This window comes from Natrix helvetica (assembly GCF_964273705.1).
Source record: "Natrix helvetica genome assembly, chromosome: 5".
Lineage (NCBI taxonomy): Eukaryota > Metazoa > Chordata > Lepidosauria > Squamata > Natricidae > Natrix > Natrix helvetica.
Window position 1 is genome coordinate 63,997,484 of NC_138551.1, and position 24,687 is coordinate 64,022,170.

A 24,687-nucleotide genomic window follows, 5' to 3' on the forward strand; every position below is an offset into this window, starting at 1 on the left:
ATTTTACAAGCTAAATACTTTTATACTATCTTAAAGTTGAAAAGGATGTAAGCCAACTCCTTACCCAAGACAGGAATCCTGAAACAAATGTCCAATCTTTGCTTGAAAGCCTTCATTGATGGCGCACCCATTAGTCCACTGCTGTTCTACTGCTTAATAGCTCTCATGATCAGGAGACCTTGGGTGCAAATTGCAATTTTCTTATTCCACTCAGTTGAACTAAGAACAACTAAGAGTTGTTAGCCAATTAGAGTTCATTACATCTTTGGCAAAGTGGCAAAGAAAGATGCAACAGCCAGATAAGATGGTGACAAGGTGCGTGTTGGTGAAAAGAGGCAAAAGTTGTCTAACACAGCTCTATTTCTTATTGCATACAAGGCAGAACATTAAGTGTAATCTATTGATTTCTACAGAAAAATAGACTTGTTAGCCATTTTGCTAATATTTTGAAAAGCCATTTCAAATTATCCTTGATTGTGATGAACCACCACTTTTGCTCCTAAAAGATAAGGTAACTCCATGGGGATTATGATATATTTTCCAATTTATTCTTCGCATTTCTTCGCATTTTATAAACATTGATGAGATAAAATATAAAATCAACATGAGAAATTAAAATGTTATAATTTTGATTCTGCCTTGTGTGATATAGTACTTGATGCTAAATGCTTTTGGCAGCAATGTCATTGCTGCAATTAAAAGTTAAGGTAGAAAAAAAAACCCACTAACAAATTTGGGGCAATCATAACCTACTTGTTTTTAAAAATAAAATTAATAACATTTTGAATGGAACTTGCAGTTGTTCCTATGAAGATAAAATCAGATAAATATGATGAACATCCTGGAACAATTTCTTAAGATGTTTCCTAGGGTTAACTTAATAACATAGCTGTACAAAATACACCATTGGAGCGAGATGAAGACTGATTTTTCTTTGCTTCCCTTCCACCCTTGAGAGAGGTTATTAAGGCAGATCCTCAGTGATGAGCCACAAAGAGAATTACACTACTGTTCCTCTTTTTCCCTCTCTTGTTTTGGTGCATTTGATAATCTGCACTTAATTCATGATGAGCTGGTTACTAATGATAGCTAAAATATTTTAGAGGGCAAATTGCAGCACATAAATTATATATGGGAATGACACTAGAAAGCAAGACTAGATTCTCTTCCACAAAATGTGGATTGAAGACAATTGAAGCCACTTAAACAGGAGAGGAGCTTGAAAAGGCATTTGGCTTATTGAAAAATCAATTTGCTTGAGCAAATTGATGCAAATAAGCTCTTAAACACATCTGTGATAACTTACATTAATTGTTATCAGAATAATAGAGTAATAATTACTGAAGTACATAAGTTGCTAAATGCTGAGAACCCTTTGCTTTTTATCCATTCACAAAGTCTTGGGGACAGGTGGGTCAGTATTCTTTGATCAGACAGAGAATCTTAAAAAGTTAAATTTAATAATACGTGTAACTACTGTTACACAGAGTGATTGATTTTTTTCCCCAACGGGTTATAATGGCAGTATAGGGATAAAATCATAAGAGCTAGAAATAAACTTCAAATGTGCTTGTCACTAATGTGTGGCCAATTTTGGGGGAAATGATGGTTTGAACCAGGATTTCCCAAACTTTGTAGTATTGTGATGATACTAGGGGTGATAAATGAATTTGTGTAATATTTCCTCAAGTGACCAAAAATAATGGTTTTGGAGTGGGGGAGGATTAGGATTGTGCAAAAAGTAAATATACAATTTATATATTATAAATTACATTTTCAACTTATATTGAAACATATTTATATTGAAGTATTGTAAATTCTTTTGCAGGCAAAGTGAAGACTGGTGCATGGATTAAGCTTGACCAGGACTGTCATTCTGCTTGTGCAGTACTGAACTTTTTTTAAAAATAATTGCATTGCCTCCTAAATTGTGGGTGGTTTGAACCCACAGTTTGAAAACTTCTGTTTAAAGCAATACAATATTTAAATTTAGTTTTCTAGGAACTATTGTTTTGAAATTTGACCTTCTACAATTAACAAAGTTTAATTTATATTTAATTTATAAGAATTTCATTTTGCCATTACATTTGTAGCGTTTTGCAAGTCAGTTTGTATAGTGATTAAGACATCATGCTAGAAACCAAAACATTGTGAGTTCTTGTCCCCCCTTAGCCAGCTGGGAGAACTTGGATTAGTGACTTTCTTTCAATTCTAGGAAGGAGGCAATGGCAAACCTGAAAAACTTTGCCAAGTAAATTTTAGGGACTTGTCCAGGCAGTCTCCAAGTCATGACTGAATGGAAGGAAAAAATTAATATTTGAGGTACTTAGAACAGCAGCCTTTTTATTCATTGAAAATCCCTACAGACAACTGGTTCTTTGTATTCATAACAAGAATGTCTAATGTGCTGATTATTAAAGCTTATCAAATGCCCACTTACTGAATTGAATGGTTGCATCCTGTTTTCTAAGAGATAAATGTCAAAAATTTAAGTAAAGCCCCCCAAAATGTAAATAAATGCCAAAACAATAAAGCACCATTTTGTTATAATATTTAAGGGATTTGTTACTTTATTATCATGTTTTATATTATCCAAACACTTCAAATCAGTTTGTACTGATTATGTATTCTTTTAATTGATAGTAAAATCATTGGTGGGTTACTGCCGGCATTACTGCTATTCGATGCACGCAAAAATTTTCGGTGCACAAAATCCCCCCCCCCCAAAAAAAACTCCACATCATTTCCAAATCTCTGTTAAAGTATGCATAATATTTAAGCATATCTTTGAATATGCTTATTACCCTTGATTTATGAAGATTATGTTTCATAATAAGCTTCTGAATAAAGTCTCAGAGACATGCTTGATTTCAAAGTTATTTGCTGTAAATCCCATTTTTCATTATGCAATAAATATATGTCAACCCTAGGTTATTTAATCTTTTGACTCTAGAACAGGGGTGTCAAACTCATGTTACGGCAGTGTCACATTGTGTATCGGGACTTTTCCCCCTTCACTAAACTGGCCATAGGTGTGGCCAGTGCATGATGCATTTTCCCATGGGCCAGGAGTTTGACAGCCATGCTCTAGACTTATCTGATTTATTTTTCTTGCTGTCTCATTAGAAAGCTTTCTTCTTAGTTGATTCTGAAGATCAGTAAATGTTTTTAAAATACTTCTACTTCTAATGTAACTTTCTGGAAGCTTTATCATTAGCACTTTGAGGGAAGTTGGAAAACATGTGGTTACATTCCACTGAGAATGGCTTCTAGAACTATACAGTATTGCCTACACCTATCTCTAGACTCCTTTCTTTAGTGAGAAATAGCTTATTTCTAGTTGATAATGTGATATTTCACATTATCACCTAGAAATAACCTACTTCTCACTAAAGCAGTTTGTGTCTGTATAATCATGAAGATAGTTGGCTGTTTCATACATCATGGACTGTGGTTACAATTTAGCAAGGAGATGGTTTCCTGTTTAAAACCAAGCTATTCCTGTATGAGAATTTATGGAACCAACATTATGACTTCATCGTCTATTTTGTAAAAATTAAATATTTAAAAGAACTAGTCTAGCCGGAAATGAGACTAGAAACTCTGAATTTCTTATTCAGATTCTACTAGCTCATCCGTTAAAATGTCTTAAGTGGAATTGTAGAATAGGAAGAAAAGTATGTACCGGTATTTTTTCATATGATGTGAAACAAGTCATAAGAGAAGATCAGATGGGTAAGAAATACTGAAGTGAAAAGAGAACATCAGAATGATAAGAAACATTTTAAAAAGAACACTTTTAGGACATTGCACTTTTTTTAATTTTTAAAATCAGTGTATGGTGCCCTTTCTTGCAAAATATAATGCAGAACAATATATTTTAAAAACAAGCAGCAGAAAAGAAAAGAGGCAGCAACCTTATCCTGCCAGTATCTCAACGTAGTAATCCAAAATAGAATGGTTTATTTTATTCAGCTTCAGAACTTTTTAATTGTGGATGCGAGAAAATTGCCATATCTTTATAATCAAATGATTCATGTACTATAGCAATTATAAAGTTTCCTCTTTAGTTGTAACAGCTAGAATCCAGAAAAATCATACAATTTTGTGAGATACATAGGTACATATAGAAATTTAAAAAAACAGACTTCTAAAGTGAGGGAGTAATTTTCCTTACATTAATTATAGCAATTCATGTTCTGGCAACGAAGAATAGGTGATATTTCTAAATGTCATAAATAGTGGTGGTCTAGAACAGAGATTTCACTCTAGCTAACAATCTAAACCAGGGGTGTCAAACTCACATCGTCATGGCAGTCTCATATGATGTATTGCTACTGCCCCCCCCCGCTAAACCAGGCATGGGTGTGGCCAACACGTGATGCGGGCTGGTGGCTTCACAGTCCTGATCTAGACAAAACACAGCATGAGTATTGTTGAACTGACTGAAGGACTAGATAATTATTCACCTGATTTATACAAAAATAAATACATGTATATTAATTAAAAAATAGCAAGTAATTCAACCCATTAGATTTCAAAAGAGAAAGAACTTCTCTAAAAATAAGGGAATTGGCAAAAAGGAAGTTGCATGAGAAATTAAGAGAGTAAAATCTCCCTGGAATACTTGAGAGTTATTCAAAACCACAAAAAGGGAAGCTTTGTTATAATGTATACCACAAATCAGAAAAGTACCCTGCTCACCAGAAAACAAAAATGCTATTTAAATAAGGAGAACACACATTAAGTAGCCCCAAAGATAAAATAGCAACAATAAAAACCTAACAACTTTTCAAGCAATTGTAACACATGCTGCAACTAATCTCCAGAAGGTTGCTGAGTCATTTCCTCTTGCTGCCATGATCAGTTGCTGCCAAGCTTCTTTGTCAGCCTTTCTCTTTAATGCTGTTAGTAGGGCCACCCCCCCTCCCCATATCGATACATGCAAGTAATCCTGTGCAAGGGATTTTTCCTGTTTACATAAGTGGTTTTCTCGATATATGTATCAGTTGAAGTCTCTCTAGCGCCCATATATTTGTGATAAAATTGTGTTTAGATTGAATGCAATTAAATCATTGCTCATTTTGTTATTGGAAACTATTAAATGCTGACATATTCTGGCTAAATTGTCATAGTTCATGATACTACTTTTTCATTTGATTTGTGATCATGATGGAGGGAATCTGTAATAATTATTTGGAATTCAAGATACTGGCAATTAGCATTTGTTGACCATCTTGTATAAGAGGCCCTAAATATATCTGTATCTAATATAAACATAAATAAGAAAATGGCAAATAGGAAATATGTGTCAAGTTCAAAACTAGGATCATACAGTATGATTGCTATCTGCACAGTTCACGGTACTAAATATTTAATCTTTTACAAAGCTGAATCCTCTAATTGTACATAACTGATTATACTTGATTTGTAGTTGTATTTCAATGTTTCATGCATACACACACATACACACAAATGTCTGCTAGTTTAAGTATATGTGTTCCCTATATAACATTGGACTTAAAGTATTAATATCCAAAGATAAGTGGACAATTTGCTTCTAAAACATCAATAGTAAATTTTGATTTACTGATAATCTATCTTTTTTTTCTGTTACCAATAATCTGTAATTTTTCCTCTTACGTTTTTCAGCTTGCAAAACCTATGTGCGGTGAAACTAAGAAATTAATTTTAGGTAGAATTAATCTGAATGAATGAGAGGATTGGCTCCTTATCTTTTGTATCAAGTCAGAATCACACTGCCCTCTTCAATTATCGTATAGAGCAGTGATGGCGAACCTATGGCACGCGTGCCACAAGTGGCACGTGGAGCCATTTGTCAGGGCACGCGAGGCGCTTCCCTGTCAGCTGAGTTCACCTTTTTTAAAGCCATTTTTCGCCCTCCCCAGGCTCCAGAGGCTTTATAGGAGCCTGGGGAGGGTGACAAGAGCCCCCCCTGGCCATCCGGAGGCTTTAGGGACTGCCCGGAGGCTTCCCTGACACCTTCGGAGTGCTTAAAACCACCCTCTGAGCAAACCGGAAGTCACTTCCGGTTTGCTCGGAGGGTGGTTTTAAGTGTTACGAAGGCTTCAGGGACTGCCCGGAGGCTCTTTTCACCCTCCCCAGGCTCCTATAAAGCCTCTGGAGCTTGGGGAGGGCGAAAAAAGTATGTAAAAATGGGGGGGTCGCGCGATGTGCACACATGCGCACTGGGAAGGTCGCGTATTGCATTATGGGTGCGGCACGCCCGCACACGACCCCCCTGCGCTCGCCATACTTGTGGCACGTGAGCCAAAAAAGGTTAGCCATCGTTGGTATAGAGGAATCTGGATCAGTCAAACAGTTCTGACAAAAATAATGCGTGGGTGAAAATAAATTATATTATTTTATAAGAAATTGAATTTTCTGTCACAAATAGAAAGGCTGAAAAAATAACTGTGAAACTATCTTCAGTTTACTCCTGACCTTCTGTCTCTGAATCCTCCTCATATATCGTACTTGACAGCAATTCTGACAACAATGCAGAATATCAGGTATCTTCCTGAGAGGGTCTTCAATTATGGCTTTACATTTTTGAGATTGCTCTGAAGATCTATGAAGAGGGATATTATATCTATCAAACTGATGTCCATGAAGTGAGGAAGAGATAGAGAAGGTACTTGAAGAATGATTCTAGCAGTTGTAATGGAATGCTGCCACCTGGAGTAGATGACTTGGAGGTTCCTCAGTATTATACTTAGAGCAAGAGTGTTCAACCTTGGCAACTTTAAGACTTGTGGACTTCAACTCCCAAAATTCCCTAGTCAGCATGAGGAAGTCTGTAAGTCTTAAAGTTACCAAGGTTGGTCACCTTTGCAGTAGAGTGTTTGTGGCAGTTAAACACAGGGCTGGTGCTTGCTTAGATTTTGATAAGACTGTTATTTGCTATCTCTTTTCAGCAGTGGCAGGCATTGCGCTGCAGGTAGTCCTTGACATACGACCACAATTGAGCCCAAAAGTTTGGTTGCTAAGCAAGACATTTGTTAAGTTAGTTTTGCCACAATTATTAAATGAATCACTATAATTAAGTTAGTAAGTGAATCTGGTTTCCCCATTGACTTTGCTAGTCAGAAGGTTGCAAAAGATGATCATATGACCCTGGGACGTTGCAACCATCATAACTATGACTCAGTTGCCAGACATCTGAATTTTGATCCCCATGACGTGACAGTCACTAACAGATTGTTGTACGTCGAGGACTCCCTGTGTTGTGTTGGTTACTGTTTGGATAATCTCCTAAGTGGGTATTAGGTTCTCATGCAAATATCCTTTATGTGAAATGAGAGACATTGTTCTACTGGATCTGGTCCAGAGTCTGGCAGCTGTGGGATTTACTGGTAGGAGAACTCACCGCTTGTGAATAATAATAATACTTTATTGTCAGTGCACAATATATGTACAGTGAGATTGGTTGAGCTTCCTCACCCCCAACACAATACAACGCACAGTGAAGACAAAAAAGAAAAAAAATCCCTAACCCAATAAATCATATTAATAAACACCCAGTCCCATTATAATTTAATGGGAATATTATTTAATATTTTAAATAATTTTTGTGTGTTCCAATTAAGGAAAAATAGCAAAAGAATTCATGAAGCTTTCATTATCAGAGCATTCTGCTCTTTCTCTATATGCTGCAAGGAATGCTGGCCTTGCAGAATTTGGTAGGTTTTCTTTTTCGTTGGCTGCTTTTGGATGTTGACATTTTTTGTTAATTATCTTCTATGGCAGCTGTGACTGAACTTTTATGCCTAAATACTGGTCCTTCGGAATATTATGAAAATAAAATGAAAAGGATCTGATTACCATCATTACTTGGATGCTTACACACAACATCAACATTAATACCATCAAAGAGGTTTTAGTTTTTTTCAAAGACTAGGAGGGTTCTTACATGTGCAGGTATGAAGATATTCAGTCACTACTCATTAGATTGATAGATTGGATTTGGCAGCACAGTAATAGAACAAGGAAATCAGTATAGTTCTAAAGAAGCATCTTTTCCCCCCATTCAAGTTATTGAGGATAACCATTTAATTTATTGAAGCCATTGGATTGCTTTAAGAGATCTAAAACGGGGAAAACCATTTGATGTTATCTGTAGTTTTTTCTGTTGTTTCTTTTCAGCTTTAATACTATTGGTTTTTTTTTCTGTGATAACTTTATGCCTTTGTCATGCTAGAAAGAAGGCCTTAAAACCGCCTTGTTATAATTTTCAAATATGTGGAAAATCTTTGGAAATCACTAAAATTTGGCAACAGAATTGCTTCTGGGTTTCTGAGTGTCTCCAGGTTTCCTATAGTCTCAACATGTAGAGTCTGCTGAGAAATTAAGAAAGCACAATAAGCAATTTGAGAGGCAGAAGAAACAGTTACTGCCCCTTGTATCTGCACCAATAAGACATACTGTTTCTCTCCCAATTTCGCTCAAGGGAGAGAGTGGACAGAAATGTAATCACAAATGTCTTGTTAAGGAAGCCAATTTGTGGATTCATGTAGGATTGCTAAACATTTCAAATTCAAAACAGACCAGATTGGCTCTTTTTAATCTTACTGGAAGTATTTCAAGTTCAAAATGCTTCCAGTAAAATGGAAATCGTGTCAGGGTGTTTCCAGTGAAAATAATTTCAAGTTAAAAGTATCTATTTCGCATTCAAAATACTTGAATTTAAATAGTTTGCATACTCCTGCAAACTATGCTCAATGATCAGGAGGAATAAAATATATTTTAATGTTATACTAATAAGGAGCTGTTGTAAACTGAGATGCCTTTGCTGCATATTACACTAAGTAGCAAAGTCCTGATAAATGGCCTCCATACTACCATTATCACTGGGTAGAAGATGAGGATGAGGATGATGCATGTAGAAGCACTTAATATAAGTGAGGACAATTTGTAAGTCACTTTTTTCAGCACCATTATAACTTCAAATCCTTGCTAGATGAAGGTTGTAAGTCCAAAGCTACCTGCATAGTCAAACTTTAAAGTACAATTTAAAAATAAGTGGCATTTATGATCTACCAAGAGTTAACTTATAAAGCAAACAACTTTTCCTTAATATGAAATCTCTCTTTATCATAACCTCACATATTTGGTAGTTTGTTTGGGCAAGTATGTTTTGAACAGGAACCTAAACTATCCTGTCTGCTATATGGTACTTTTTCTCATAAATGTTGCTACAATTGTTTTTAATAATCTTCCTACTTTTTTTAATCAGTTTCTTAGAAATTAAATTTTTTCTTCCCTTTATTATGGGCAATTAGTAATTTTGTGTGCCTTTCTTTAGGTCATGATGATACTTTATGACAAATGTTTTTCTATCTTTCTTTCTCTCCAGGTCAGGAAGATCCCAACAGTTTACGGTATAAGTACAATTTTATCGCAGATGTGGTAGAGAAGATAGCACCCGCTGTGGTTCATATAGAATTGTTTCGCAGGTAAACAAGATATGCAAACTGCATTGCTGGTCCTGCTGATTATATGGATTTTAAAAATAACATTATTTTGAATTAACATTTTATGATGCTCTTAAGTACTGTTCACCTTTTGTAAAAATGTACTGATCTGTATCTATGGGGATTCTCAGTCATGCAGGTCATGGTTGTCTCAAAAATGCTTTTGAACTGAAGAATTAAAGAAGCTTCTTGGATGAGAAGCAAAATGTCTTCAAGGAAAAACCAAGCAGTTTCCTTTTGAAAAGGCACCTTTGGGACATAGTGATCTGTGCGTTTTGAAGATGCTGAATATATAAATAATGACAGAAATTGGCAGAATAACATACGAATATCAAGGATTCATACGGATGTTGTTATTTCAGAAATTAATTTACTTTTTGATATTGGCGTTGTCTTTTAGGTTGCCTTTTACAAAAAGGGAAGTTCCTGCTGCCAGTGGCTCAGGATTCATTGTTTCTGAAGATGGACTGATTGTTACAAATGCTCATGTGGTTACCAATAAGAACAGAGTGAAAGTGGAACTGAAGAATGGTGTGACATATGATGCTAAAATTAAAGACGTTGATGAGAAAGCAGATATTGCACTAATAAAAATAGATACTCAGGTGAGTTTATGTTAATCAAAATATTACAGGTGCATCTATTATCTGAAGAATAGCCACACATTCTTGTTAAAAGTTATACTAAAAAAGCAGTTCCTTTCCTTTGTATCGGTAGTCATATCCCCTTATTGAAAACCAGGAAATATGCAAATAAATTCAAGAACCAAATATTTAGGTCCTTCTTATCTTTTTTTCCCCATCTAGAACAGGATTGGTTTAAGATACAGGCCCCCAACCTTTTGGGCACCAGGGACTGGTTCCATGGAGAAAGTTTTTTTCACGGACTGGAAGGGGCGTGGTTTCATGTGCTGCCTGCATCCCACACATGGGATGTGTTAGCACAGCCTGGTGCTGGTCCATGGATCAGGTTGGGGACCCTTGATTTACGGAGTTAGGAAAATACACAATTGCTATCCTGGCATTAATTCAGTCTTCCAATTGACATATTGATTAAAATGCAAATCATATATGTCCTAAAATGTTTAATTGAAAGTCTCCTGCTCCCAGATATATTGTATTTTACAAACAAAACAAACAAGTATTACACATCTGATGAACTAAGAAGTTATTACTGTACAGATTTACAATGAGAAATACTTGAACTATAGACCATGGACAAGAGGTTACAGTAGTCCTCATGGTTATGCATTCTTTATTTTGGATTTGAATATAATATTTCAGAATGCTCTTCAATCGATATGTCAAAAGGACTTTTGCTAGACCAAGGCAAGCAGAACACTGCATTGTGTCTTTTTAATATGGGGCCATCTAAAATATAAAAGATATTTTCTATCTCTACAGTGACTGTCCGTTTTGTTCTTCTTTGATGCAAGAGTCCAATACGAGTACATTTAATTTAATTTAATTAGCACTTCTAGACCGCCCCCTCTCCCAAAAGGGACTCGGGGCGGTGTACAGTCCATATCAAAAACATCATACATAATAACAATTAAAAATTATTAAATGGATAAATACATAAATAAGAGGAGGATAAAATAGACAGAACTGTAATTGCTAAATAAATAATTTAAGATATACAGTTTAAAACCCCAGTGTCTTATAAAATTAAGTCCCCTAAAAAACCAGTAGGAAATATATATGCCAGGAGGTAGACGTTAAGAATTATGCCAGACCAGCCAGTCGGAACAGGTATGTCTTCAGTTTCTGCCGGAAGGAGCGGAAGTCAGTGGTGGTTCTAATGTCGGGGGGGAGGTCATTCCAGAGGGTTGGGCCCATCACAGAGAAGGCCCTACTCCTTGGTGTCGCCCGTTGGCATTGCCTAGTGGACGGCACCAGGAGAAGCCCCTCCCTGTGAGAGCGAATTGGCCGCAGGGATGTATGTGGGAGGATGCGATCCCGCAGGTAACTAGGCCCTATGCCATGGAGCGCTTTAAAGATGGTGGTCAAAACCTTGAAACGCACCCGAAAGACCACAGGTAGCCAGTGCAGCTCGCGCAGGAGCGGTGTTACGTGGGAGTACCTAGTACTCCCCATGACTGCCCGCGCGGCTGCGTTCTGGACTAGCTGCAGTCTTCGTGCGCGTCCCAAGGGAAGCCCCATGTAGAGAGCATTACAGTAGTCCAGGCGAGACGTCACCAGTGCATGAGTGACCGTGCGTAGGGCATCCCGGTCCAGAAGGGGGCGCAATTGGCGCACCAGGCGAACCTGGTGGAACGCCCCCCTAGCCACGGCTGCCACATGATCGTCCATTGACAGCCGGGCATCGAGGACGCCCAAATTGCGCGCCCGTTCCACAGGGGGCAGTTGTTCGCCCCCTATGGCCAGCGTTGGAGTCAGCTGACTGAACCGAGGTGCCGGTAGCCACAGCCACTCAGTCTTGGAGGGGTTGAGTTTGAGTCTGTTGTCCCCCATCCAGACCCCGACGGCTTCCAAACACCGGGACATCACTTCGACAGCCTCGCTGGGGTGATTTGGGGTTGAAACGTACAGCTGAGTATCATCAGCGTACAGATGGTATTCAACCCCAAAACCACGGATGATCTCTCCCAGCGGCTTCACATATGTGTTGAACAGGAGGGGCGAGAGGACCGACCCCTGTGGCACCCCACAAGTGAGTGACCTCAGGGTCGACCTCTGCCCCCCCGTCAACACACATTGCGACCGGTCGGAGAGGTAGGAGCCGAACCACCGTAAAACGGTGCCTCCGACTCCCATCCTCTCCAGCCGGCGCAATAGGATACCATGGTCGATGGTATCAAAAGCCGCTGAGAGGTCTAATAGGACCAGGATAGAGGAACAACCTCTATCTCTGGCCCTCCAGAGATCATCAACCAGCGCGACCAAGGCTGTCTCTGTGCTGTGCCCGGGTCGGAAGCCGGACTGGCGTGGGTCTAGATATTCGGATTCGTCAAGGTGTCGTGGAAATTGCTGTGCCACCACATTCTCAACAACCTTCGCTAAAAAGGGAAGGTTGGAGACTGGACGATAATTAGCCAGCTCCATTGGGTCCAGTGAAGGCCTCTTGAGCAAGAGCCTCACCACCGCCTCTTTCAAGGCAGTTGGTAGGAAGCCCTCACCCAATGAGGCGTTCACCAGGCCCAGAAGCCACCCTCGTGTCACCTCCCAGGATGCCAGTACCAGCCAGGAGGGACACGGGTCCATTGAACATGACTTCCTATGCAAGTATGTCCTAATTCTACAATTTGACCTTGAGAAGCAGAATGCATAATTAAATATAGATAATTCACTTGCTTTGAAGATCATATTCTGGCACAGGTTTAAGTTGACTGAAGTGTAACATTTGATTTCCTTCTAAACCATTCTGGTTTTCATGTGGCTTGCCATTAAATTCATGAGCTGGAAATATCATTAAATTCATGCAATTTCAAAGCCTTTTAATGCATTGCTGGTGTTTGGCATATTTTAAAAGATACTTTTATTTCCGCACTGCTGTTCAGGAAATGAAATACACAGGTACACAAATATTTATTCTAGAATTTCAGATCTTGAAGGGATATTCAGCAAGTATTAAGTAGCTCGATCATTATTATATAAGCTGAATGACATTTTACATACATGGCATAAACTTATTGGACATATATGCAGAGGAATTTTCATAGGGATATACATAGATTGAAATAAAAATTCAGAGAATTTGATAATAGCTTGATGTCATTCATTATTGTATGCTCATTCAAAAGGAAACAAGCTTATCATCAGTGTCCCAAAAGAAGTAGAATAATTACCATAGCTTTAGTATGTAATTTATTAGTTTGGACACAGGTTTCATAGATATTCCTAGCTCATTTCAATTTTGCTTCAGTTGTTTAGAGTATACAGAAGTGCTTTAGGCACTGCTCTAAACAGGTATATTTGGGTACAATCATTTGTATTTGATTTCATTTACATTTTCCAGAGGGCCTAGGGCAGGGTGTCATGAAAAGGAATCTATTGAACTACAATTCATGAGAATCAATTACAGTCTAAGAACAGACCACAACAGAGAAATGTTAATTGTCTTCCTGGCCACTTGAAAAATATAATCAGCTAATCCATTATCTGCTGTATAATGTTCCCAGGATTGGCATCAAAACATCCTGAATTACTGACTTCAGCCTGGAAATCTAGGTCCTCTTAAATCAGCATTCTGGGAATCATCTACACAAAATGAGAAATAACCTTTATTGATTCAAGCAAAACAGGGATTAGAATAGGACTGGACAGTACACCAGCATTCTTCCTAATAGTTTCTTGCTATACATCACAAAATAGAATTGCTCAACACTGGTGTTTGAAAGAGAGGGAGAGGAAAGATTAGGGTAGGAATAGACAAACATTTGGACCTGGTATATTTGGAATTTTGAGAGCACATTGTGGGCATTATGGTTATCACGAATCAACCATTTTCCAAAAGACAAATACAGTGAATTTTCTACCAGCCAAGCTTCCCTTTTATAGAAAAGTGGTTGTTATTATAAGCATTGGCAGCAACTACTCACATGTATTGTCTTATCTGGGACCTTGAGGCATTCTTGTGAATCAAAGTGGCAAGCTATCGCTGGAGGGGGGGGGAGAATTCACCCCACTCCCCTTTGGCCACATATTTGTTATACCATGTGACCACTCTAGCAAAACACTGCTCTTCCACGCCATCATTCAGATGATAGGAATTTCCTGCAGATATTTGCACATTTGGCATAAAGGTTTACAGTGGGAAAAAAGTTTCACATGCACAACTGTACAATTCAGGGTATAGGCAGAAATCCGATGAAGCTTGACTAGAAAGCTCACATGGACAGTGAACATTCTGCTTTCAGTAATGCCTGAATGAAATTATAAACCTTTTCCGGCTATGCATGGATCACGGGATGATAGATATTGTGAGACCGAGTTTTGGCAAAGGTGAACAGAGGAAATAAGTTGATAGACACATACAGTAGCTGAGTTCAGCAATTTCCTTTTAAGCATTGTTTCCTGAATTATTTCAAGCATTGTTTCTGGAAATAATGTGCTGCAGGAAATTCTTCCTTCTAGCTAATACAAACTAAGCTATATATAGTCGCATTAATATTTTTTAAGGTATTCTTAGTAAGAATATATATACTGCATGGTTTTAAAACCTTTTAATTTGATAAAGTGTATATAAATGCTTTGTTTGGGGCATTGTTCAACAAGTTCCTTTTACTGTAAAGGGCATATTTTTTCACTTTTTAATAGAAATATTAGAAAAAAAAATAGGATTGAATAGTTAAATGAAGATTTCTACATATTAAAAGCAGTTGCTTACTGCTTTATACTGTTTTAATTTTTTTCTGAAGTTAGTACTCTTTTTTTTAGTGGATTAAAATTATGTGCGATGGCAATTTGACAAGCTGTATGATTGAAATATTGTCTTTTAATAATTTTCCATAACTGGAATATTTTAATATGCTCAAATTGTTGTTGAATCTATCCATTTAACTTTTTTTCCTGCAGCATATTTTCCGTCATCCTTCAGATATCTGGGTCAAAACACATGAAGACTTGATGTAAGATTCCATGATACTGACATTTCAAAAACAGTTGTGTTCTTATAACAGTTTTTCTTTCATTGGTGGCTAAGAATAGGATGCTTTTCTGGTAGACTCGAGGGAGGGCCGACTCCTGGGATATTCTCACAGCCTGATTGGTCTAGAAGACTGAGGAAATCTCTTTTAACCTCCTTCTTTCCCTGTGGTTCCCAGTTCCTCTCAGTCTTTGGTCCAAGCACTGTATGAGTTCCCAGAGTGAGTAAAAAATTATATTAATTAGATATATATTGGCTATTCTAAATTCCAAATTGTCTGAGCTGCCACTTGCAGGGACAGGGTCCTTCATCTTGCAGCAAGCCGGGGGCAGAGCAAAATTGGCTCCACTGTCCTTCTGTGGTCTTTGGGAGCTCTGACCGATCCCTGGAACTGCGGGGGTGTCAGGCTCTCCTTTCGCAGCTACGCAGGAAGGGCTGCTGGCCAGAGGCTACGATCAGGCTGTGGGTGATTAATTTTAGCTTTGCAAGCCGCCCCTGGTCGCAGTGAGCCGCAGCAAGCCTTTTCAAGATGCGGCTGAAGGAAAAAAGCCGTTTGCAGCACGCAGAGTCCTCCATCAGCCATTTTGGCTGCACGCACGTCTTCTGGACCAATCAGGCTGTGAGAATATACCAGGAGTCACCTCTCCCTCTCGTCTACCAAAATGAGACGTTCAGGTAAGGACCAACGTTCTTTTACAAAAAAAACAGGAAAAAAATTAACAAAGAACTGAGCTATGGGCTGCAATGGAATGAACTAGCTTCTAATTATTTATTTGTTTTTCCCTTGGAAAAGTCATCAGCATAAATTAGAAACCTATTTCTTTGAACTTTCCATAAAGTTGTGCTATAGTATGCATTGAGATAGTCTGTACGATGGGTATCAGCAGAGGAAGATAAAGAATCAAATGACAAATTATACCAATGTGAATTTTTCTAGTTGCATCATGACATCATGATGCACATTTCATCATTCTGACATTTCTGTGATGCTCCTGTCCATAATACTGGATTTGAATATGTAGAGAAAGACCAAAGCTCTTTATAAATGCTTACTGAAAAAAGAGAGACAGGATAATTTTTAGAAATCAGTGATACAAGAAAATGAAGGGAGCGGCCAGTGTTCTCTACAAAGCATCACTCTTAGAAGGAACATAAGGAAGGGAGTCCAGTGATCCCTCTAGTCAAATTAATAACTCATCAGTTGAATATGAAACTATCAATTGATATTTCCTGTTATCTATTCATTATTTTGTAATATTTGTCACTGTTCACTTATTTTACAAAGAATCCTAAATGCCTCTTTATTCAATCCTACGTACCCTACTTCATTTTAAGGGAATCATCCTCACAAGAATCAAAATATTGAGCAAAATTATTTTTACTTTTAACCAAATCTAAAATTTGTTAAATGGGAATTGTACTTTAATGCAATTTTCATGCTTTGGAGCAAATAGTAAAGCTTTTCCAAAGGAAGAGCTGCTGTTTTGGATCACTAAGATTTATACTAAATCCTCATTCACACATTATATGATTTTATTTTTGTATTTGCTTATTGGTGTGTCTGCTTATTGCACCATTGTTCACATCAGTGGTGGGTTTCTTATTATTTTTACTACTAGTTCGCTCGTGGGCGCATGTGCGTGCAACGCTTTTGTGCGTGTGCAGAAGCGGCTGGGCGGAGCCTCCCGCCGCTGCTATTACCGGTTTGCCTGATGCAGGCCGAATCGGCAGCAACCAACCTCTGGTTCACAAGGATAGCAGAATGTCCCTGTCAGATTTCAAAGTTTAATGAAGTTTTTCTGTTTCTTCAGCAAAAAATAACTGGCTAAAGAGCCATCATGAATGCAGCTCATATCCTCTGAATCCACTCTGGTTGATTAAAGGCCAAAACAAATGGAACTGAATAAACCTCCCACACTAAATCTGCTAAAATAGAAAAAAATGTGCATAATTTGAATATGAAGCTAAGAAATTCTCACAGTTTACCCAACTGTTTTTTTATTATTAACTTGACAGCTTATCTAGGGAAAATTTAGAACCTCTGTATATGTCATCCAGAAATATTGCTGGATTTAGACACCTGACAAGGATTTGTCAACTGTTTATCTCAGATTTAATAAGAAAGAATAAGAAGAGCTATCTATTTGCATCTTAGAAATTCCCAGAAATCTTCAGTACCTTAAATTGCTCTGCTGTTGGTGTTATTTCCCTGACTTGGTTTAGTTCAGAGATGGGAAACCTTTATGACTGGAAGTTGAAGTCCACAGATCATAAAAGGGCCATAGTTCCCCACCCCTGGTTTAGTTGAATCGATGAGGAGGGGATAATTAGTATCAATGACAAAAAATGTTTTATAAGCTTGTACTTTTATTAAGTTGATAGCAGGTGGCAGCACCTAGCTGGACTTAGAAACTAAGCAAGGCCCAGACTGGTTAGTATTTGTATGGACAACATCCATTCAGCATTGTAGGCAAAATATCCCAGAGCAAAGTAGTGCCAAACTATTTCTGTATTACAGCCAAGAAAACTACATGAACTTGTTTGTAAAGTTACCAGGCATTGAATTTAATTTCAAAGAAATTAAATTTACTTTTCTGCTCATGTAACCTGGGTAGATTAAGTGTTTTAATCTTGGATATAAATTATTTTATTTGAAAAGAAATACTTTATATATATGTTTAGCTATGCCATATCAGTATTTACATATATATATATATATATATATATATATATATATATATATATATATATATATATATATATATATATATATATATATATATATATATACACATATATATATATACACATATATATATATATACATACATACATACATATATATATATATATATACACATATATATATACATATACATATATATATATACATATATATATACATATATATATATACATATATATATATATATACATATATATATATACATATATATATATACATATATATATATACATATATATATATATACATATATACATACATACATATATACATATATACATATATACATATATACATATATACATATATACATATATACATATATACATATATACATATATACATATATACATATATACATATATACATATATACATATATACATATATATATATATATATATATATATATATGTACACACACACACACACACACACACACAGTTCAAAGTTAATGTAATTCCTGATACCAATGCTATATGTGCAGCCAAAGATATACAGATAAATACAGATATTGTATGAAAGAAAATGTCGGCAACTAAATGCACAGAAAATAGCTGGTTTTGAATGATTTATTATGAAAAGAAGCCTAAGTAAGCGTTTGGCTTACGTGCTCTCTTCTTAATATGAGGAATTTGGAACCATTAACTTTATTTTTTTAATTTGATTATGCACTAGAATTATGTCATAATTCTAATGCAGTTGCATATATACGATTTACTGAAACGTATATAAGTAGATGTGGTTTATTTTGACTGGCTTTAAAAAGTTGACTAGTGGCAATAAACCATAGTGAATTTCACTTTTTAGGCTTCAATCACATATATGAAAAAGAAAGGAAGAGTATTTGTCGAGGGAAGTCCTGCCTCTACGCAATAATTAACCTAATTCATTACCCAACTACAGTCATAAATACTACCATAGTTTTTATGGTGCATTGTGCATCATTAATTCAAATCCAGTACAGTGTCAACTAATAAATAGGATCTAATTACAGAAAGGAAAAAAAATACTTGCTTGTTTGCAGAACCTGAATGGAAACATGCATACTGGTAACTTATGCAACACGGCCTTTCTCAATACATCATTCTTCAAGATGTCTTGTTACACTTCCATAATTCTCATGCCCACACTGATTGCCATGTGTTTTTCAACCACATAGAGAGAATTAGCTTATGCCAGGCTTATTAATAGACAGTAAGGGTCAAATGCTTTCATCAAATGCTTTCATACTTACTGGCAATCCCTCTCTTCAGTCATTTCCTGCTCAGATTTTTGCTTTGAAGGAGGCCTTAATTCTTCTGATGTGTTTAAAAACTAATTAATCACTACTGCCACAATATACAAATAAAGAAAAAAAATTGCCTTCTGAAGCTGTGGAATAACTAAGTCTAAAAAACAACGCCAATATCAAAAAGTAAATTAATTTCTGAAATGTGACTTAATTTATCTTCATAACTGCCATTTATTAGCATACTTATAAACAAGCATGTAAAGTTTGCTTTACTGATTTCCATCGTCTGTGTACACAGGGAGAAAAAAAGTGTATTCCCTCTGGCCACCCAAACAGTAACCACAGAGCAAGAGAAACCAAGCGAACTACATGAACTGAGCAGACAAATTGATGGGCAAAGGAGAAATGGGGAGGGTAAAAGTTCACATTTCTTTCTATTCCTGATCATTAAGTGAATGTGCAGAATAAGTACAATGGTCAGGATAAACTGGATCCAGTCTTTGCTGTATCTTGACCCTCCATAGCAGGGAGGTGTCAAACTCAAGGCCCATAGGCCTGCCGGGGTGCTTAGATTTTGCCTACGGGGCTGCCTTGGAAACAGCGAAGTACTGGACTGGGGTGCCTCTGCCAGCGGAAACTGAGCTTGGAAGGGTCGCAGGGAGCCCTCTTGAGCTCCTTTTCACTGGCAGAGGGTTGCAAGAGGCCATCACAGCTGAAAACGGAGCATGCGAGGGCCACGGGCAGTCCTCCTGAACTGTGTTTTTGCTGGCAGAGGGTTGCAGGAGGCCATCGTAGCTAAAAATGGAGCTTGGGAGCCCATTTTCTCTGGCAGAGTGCTTGGGCCACCACAGGCGCCCACATCATGAGTGACATTGAGCTGGCCACCCCCCCTAGCCACCACTCATTCACTCCCTGAGGTCAAACACAATCCTGATGCAGCCCTCCATGAAATTGAGTTTGACACCCCTGCTCTATAACAAGGGTCCCCAACCCCTGGGCCTTGGACCAGCACTGGAAGCCGTCTGCACAAGTGAGCGAAGCCCATCCACACACCATAACCCCGCTCCTCTCGCTCCATGGAAAAATCAGTCTGCACAATACTGGTCCCTGGCACCCAAAAGGTTGGGGGCCGCTGTTCTATAGTAATCTTTCTCACATAGCTAGTACAAGTGGCAAGCCAGCCTTTGTTCTCTCTCCATTCCGATATAGAGAGAGATAGTTCAAATGCCGCTTTGTCTGAGGGGGCGGGTAAAGAGAAAGAAACACCCCCCTCTAATCTTCCGGTTTCAAATGGATTGAACAAAAATTTACAATAGTCTGCTCCATATCTGTTAACGATGATCAAGGAGGTTAGGGCGGATCTCTCCCCACCGGCACTTCAGCAGCTCTTTTTTCACTTAACTCTTTCCTCCCGGAGCCCATTCGGCGAAAGGGCAGACAGCCGGCAGCTGTTTCATGCCCCCCCTCCTCTCCCCGGTTCCTGGGCCGAGGCTGGAAACACCCTCGCCGGTTGCCGCCGTGTCTGGGGGATTCCAGCAAGCCGCCCTACGGCAGAAGACCCCTCCAGGGCCCCCTGTGCTCCTAAAAGGAGCCCACCAAGGAGACGAGCAGCGGACAACACGTCGGTCACCTACAGGAACCAGAAGTGATCCGTATCATACATTCCTTAGGTGCCTTATTCACTGTTCGATTTTAAAGTGGGATTTTTTTTTCTTTTGTACATTTAGACTCGGATCTCTAATAGAAGAGAATTAAGGATTCCCTAGAATCTGATCAATAACATTTATTGCAGGCTTCTAAAATTTAAAGTTAGAAGTGTATTGCTTCTGTTGGCATTAAGAAATAACACAGTGTTCCTGCCTTAATATAGAAAGGGCTTTCTAAAAGCTGGCCTCCCATGCCCAGAGAGAGATTGCTGTCCAATGTTACTGCAGCTTCCTCTTATGCAAGTCACTGCCAGTGGATATCTTGATTGCAGTGGAGATGGGATGTATTATTGATACATAAGGAGAGTTTTGCACAGAGTGGCCTTTGAATATTTCTATCTATTCTGATATTATTTTCTAAATATCAAAATAACCTTGCAAAAATTATATTGTTCCTTTTCTATAGATTTTTATTTTCAGTTTACTGCAGGAATGCTCAGATTTCAATTTTCTTCAAAATGGTATTGTCTCATTAGGAATATCGTGGGATCCTGGAGCACTATTAATATTAATGACAGGAGTGCTATGGCGTCCCAAAATCTTCTTGTGTAAAAGTGTACCTCAGTAGCAAACCTCAAAATCGTGGGGACCAGAGGTAGTATTCTGCCGGTTCACCCCGTTTCAGGCAAACCGGTAGTAGCAGCTGCGAGAGCTCCGCCCACCTGCCCAGATGTCATCATGGATGCTCTGTGCATGCACAGAAGGTTTTGTGCATGTGTAGAAGCTCCGCGAGCGAAGCAAGCGTGCATGCGCGCTCCCGGTTCCGAACCGGTAGCGAAGATAAGAGGATTTCATGCCTGGTGGGGAGCCTATCAGTTTGGGATACGATCTCAAAAGCACTGCTCTCATTAGTGAAAATAGGAATGACATCTACATTATATTCAATCCAGTGACTGGTGAACAAAGTTTCTCTATTATTCTGGCTTCCAAATATATATTTCTTAGTCCTTTGCTTGTGAGGAAAATTCAATTGATGTTCCTTCAGCCTGTTTGAACTTGTACACTACTGGGAAATTGTTGCTCGCTTCAAAATTCAAGCTAGGTTTGCTTTGTTCTTTTCTCTATATGAGTCTGCAAGTGATGTTTTCACTGGAATTAATTATGTTAAAAGTAAATTAGTATTTCCAAACTTAAAGCAATAAGTTGCCAATGCGTACAGTATCAGCCCTGCCAGAAGGATACCATAGTAGAAATGTTATTAGATGATCCCAAAAAAGAGTTTGAGAAAAAGAAATGATGTTTTGCTCTAGGGCTACATCTTGACTCAGCATGGCACAGGAGGAGATTTGTCTTTGGCATGTCTAACCTTTTCTTTATCCATTGAACATTGCTGAGAGGCATGTCATTTCAGGCAGTAGATTTATAAGACTCAAATTTTAACTATATAGTTCAAGTAGGTGCTTCTTGATTAAGAAGATGAAGGGAGAAAACATTAAAAACAAATCTGAACTCAAATTCTCAAAAATACAGACTACAGAGGAAAGTTTTCTTTTCTTACAGCAACAACAACAAACTTATTTCGGAATGATTTACTTCTGTTACAAATTTGGAGAAAGGATCTGTTAACTGATTAAGGCAGAGTCTTGGTTCCATTTAATTAGCCAAATAAACTTAAATGCTTGAAAATTTGCCCCTGCAAATAAAAATGCAGCTGAGACATATTAGAATGAGGAGATAGCACGTTTTGCTAGATTGATTTCATTTTTGTAAAAACAAATTATAATTCAGAATCTGTTGATGTTATTAACTCATACATGAATTAAAAGTATGCTTTTATATTTTTTACATTAAAAAACTCTAATAAATTATGGCTTGCTGAACACATTAGGCTAAACCCATTAATAGAGTATGATGTGTGAACTCATTCTTTTAATCTGTAGTCTAGCAAAGGCTTTAAATATACACTTATGATTTATGCCTTCCATTGGCAAAGAGTGATATGAACAGGATATCTGGCCCATAGTTCAGAATTTGGCGATAAGTGGGCCTAATAGTGTAGTTGTCTTGTATGACAGATACTGAGAGGAAACAACAAGATACCGTACTTGAGAAGATTTAGGCCCAAAGTTAGCCTGTGGCTTTCAGAAAAGAAGATATTCCTAAATGATCACTTTTAAGTTCTGAGGTAAATAACTGAACGACTACTGCAACGGTTAACTGTTTATTAACACCAGTAAAACAGAACAAGAACATGCCGGGCTGACAGCTATTTATACCCACAGCTGTCAGACCGGCAACCAATAGGAACACTAGGATTGTCCCGCCTTGGATATTGCTTGGTTGGGCCAATCAGGGGTGAGCTGCTGGTCGAGCTATCGAGCGCCACCTGCTGGTGGACGCTCTGGGTACATAACAATCACTCTTGAATAATATTTAATAATAATAGTTTAGTAGTTAACTAGTGTACAAGGAATGAGGGTGGGGTGACATTCTTATTTCAGGCAGCAAAATGAGTGATAAACTGAGTGCAACATAACGGATTATTTCTGTTAAGCACTGATCAGCTTTATAAATATGGATTCTACTTCCTATTTTTCTCAGTGTCAGGGTGATAGTTGTTAATGCTAACAATTTTGGACAGTTGCACATGTGTTAACAGCTCTTCGTTTCTTATGCCTAACATTTTTTTTTTGTTGAAACTGCTTGGGAACACTTTTATATGGAGATAATGCTTAAATCACATTTAATCTTCAGATAGTGTCGAAGAAAGAATTGTAGTGCAAGTAAGCATGTTGGCAAATGTTCATATGGTTAATCAGTTCTATTTCTTTAAAATTCCTATGTAAAAGCAGGCAGACTTCCTTAGGTTTTTGCCATGGTTTGATTTACTTTATGAGCTGAATAAGATGTATTTTAATAAAATATAGAGAAGGCTTTTTAGTTTACGAGAAGTATTTGCCATGCTGATAGAGGATAAAGGATACATTGGAAATGAACATCTCATACACAATTATTCGAAGGTAAATTTTTTAAAATATATTTGTTGGAAACTTTCAGTATCCTACATATTTTGCTTTCTAAAACTATATTTTAAAACCTCTGCTGATGGACGAATTTTTTTGCAGCTGATTTTGCTTTAATACCACAAAAGAGAAAGCTTTCCAGAAAGCATGTTGAATCACCCATGTGAACAGTTCTTGGCTCCAAACTAACATTTCACCAATGCTGGACTGGACTTGAAGACTCAGCACAACTGTAAATGATTATATTACTCATCAACTGTTTATTACAAATCTTCTTTTTCTTCCTAGAAATAATTCAAGGATGTGTAAATATAAGTCTGTATCAGGAAATGTACTACTTTCATCAGGATTTGGTCTGACATTAATTTTGGCAAATTAGCAAAATTTTCCTGCTGTACAAATGATACATACTATGTATCATTTGCTCAAATTATCTAAGGATGGACAAATTCCACTTTGAGAACATTATGGAACAAATGGACAGCAATTGGATTTTGTTATTGTGGTCAGCCTATGAATGTTTATGTATTTGTTTTCTTTGCTTAATTTCCCAAATAAATTAGTTATTATCATTTTCTTCTTTTTTCCTTAGCGCATGTATTGGGCAGAATCATGGTGTAAGATAAAAATGCTGATTTACTCTCTAAGAAGGGCACTGATGTTCAGTTTTAGTTTGTAGATTTTGTTTGTAGTTTGCAAAAGATACTATCAAGCTATCATTTGTAGAATCATAATGCCTAAATGCAACTTTTTGATCAATCCACAGCTCTAGTCTCATATACAGTGCATAGCGGCAGAACAATATTCAAGAGTTATTTTTACATTCTTTATGTATATTCCCCATTCACAATTCTCAGTTTTGTGCTCATAATTTTGCCTCAGTTACGCATTTGTGTGTGTATCTCTATCTGTAATGGTTTTTGGTTCAAAGCTGCAAC

The 24,687-nt window shown here is 37.5% G+C and overlaps 1 protein-coding gene across 1 annotated transcript in view; it reads left to right on the forward strand.

The window, feature by feature from the left end:
• HTRA1 (HtrA serine peptidase 1) overlaps positions 1–24,687 on the forward strand; it is a 52,218-nt gene that overhangs the window by 17,598 nt on the left and 9,933 nt on the right. Inside the window, exons 2-3 of the mRNA XM_081954284.1 lie at positions 9,377–9,476; positions 9,895–10,099. Coding sequence (XP_081810410.1) covers positions 9,377–9,476; positions 9,895–10,099 — 305 coding nt within the window. The remainder of the gene's footprint in view (positions 1–9,376; positions 9,477–9,894; positions 10,100–24,687) is intronic.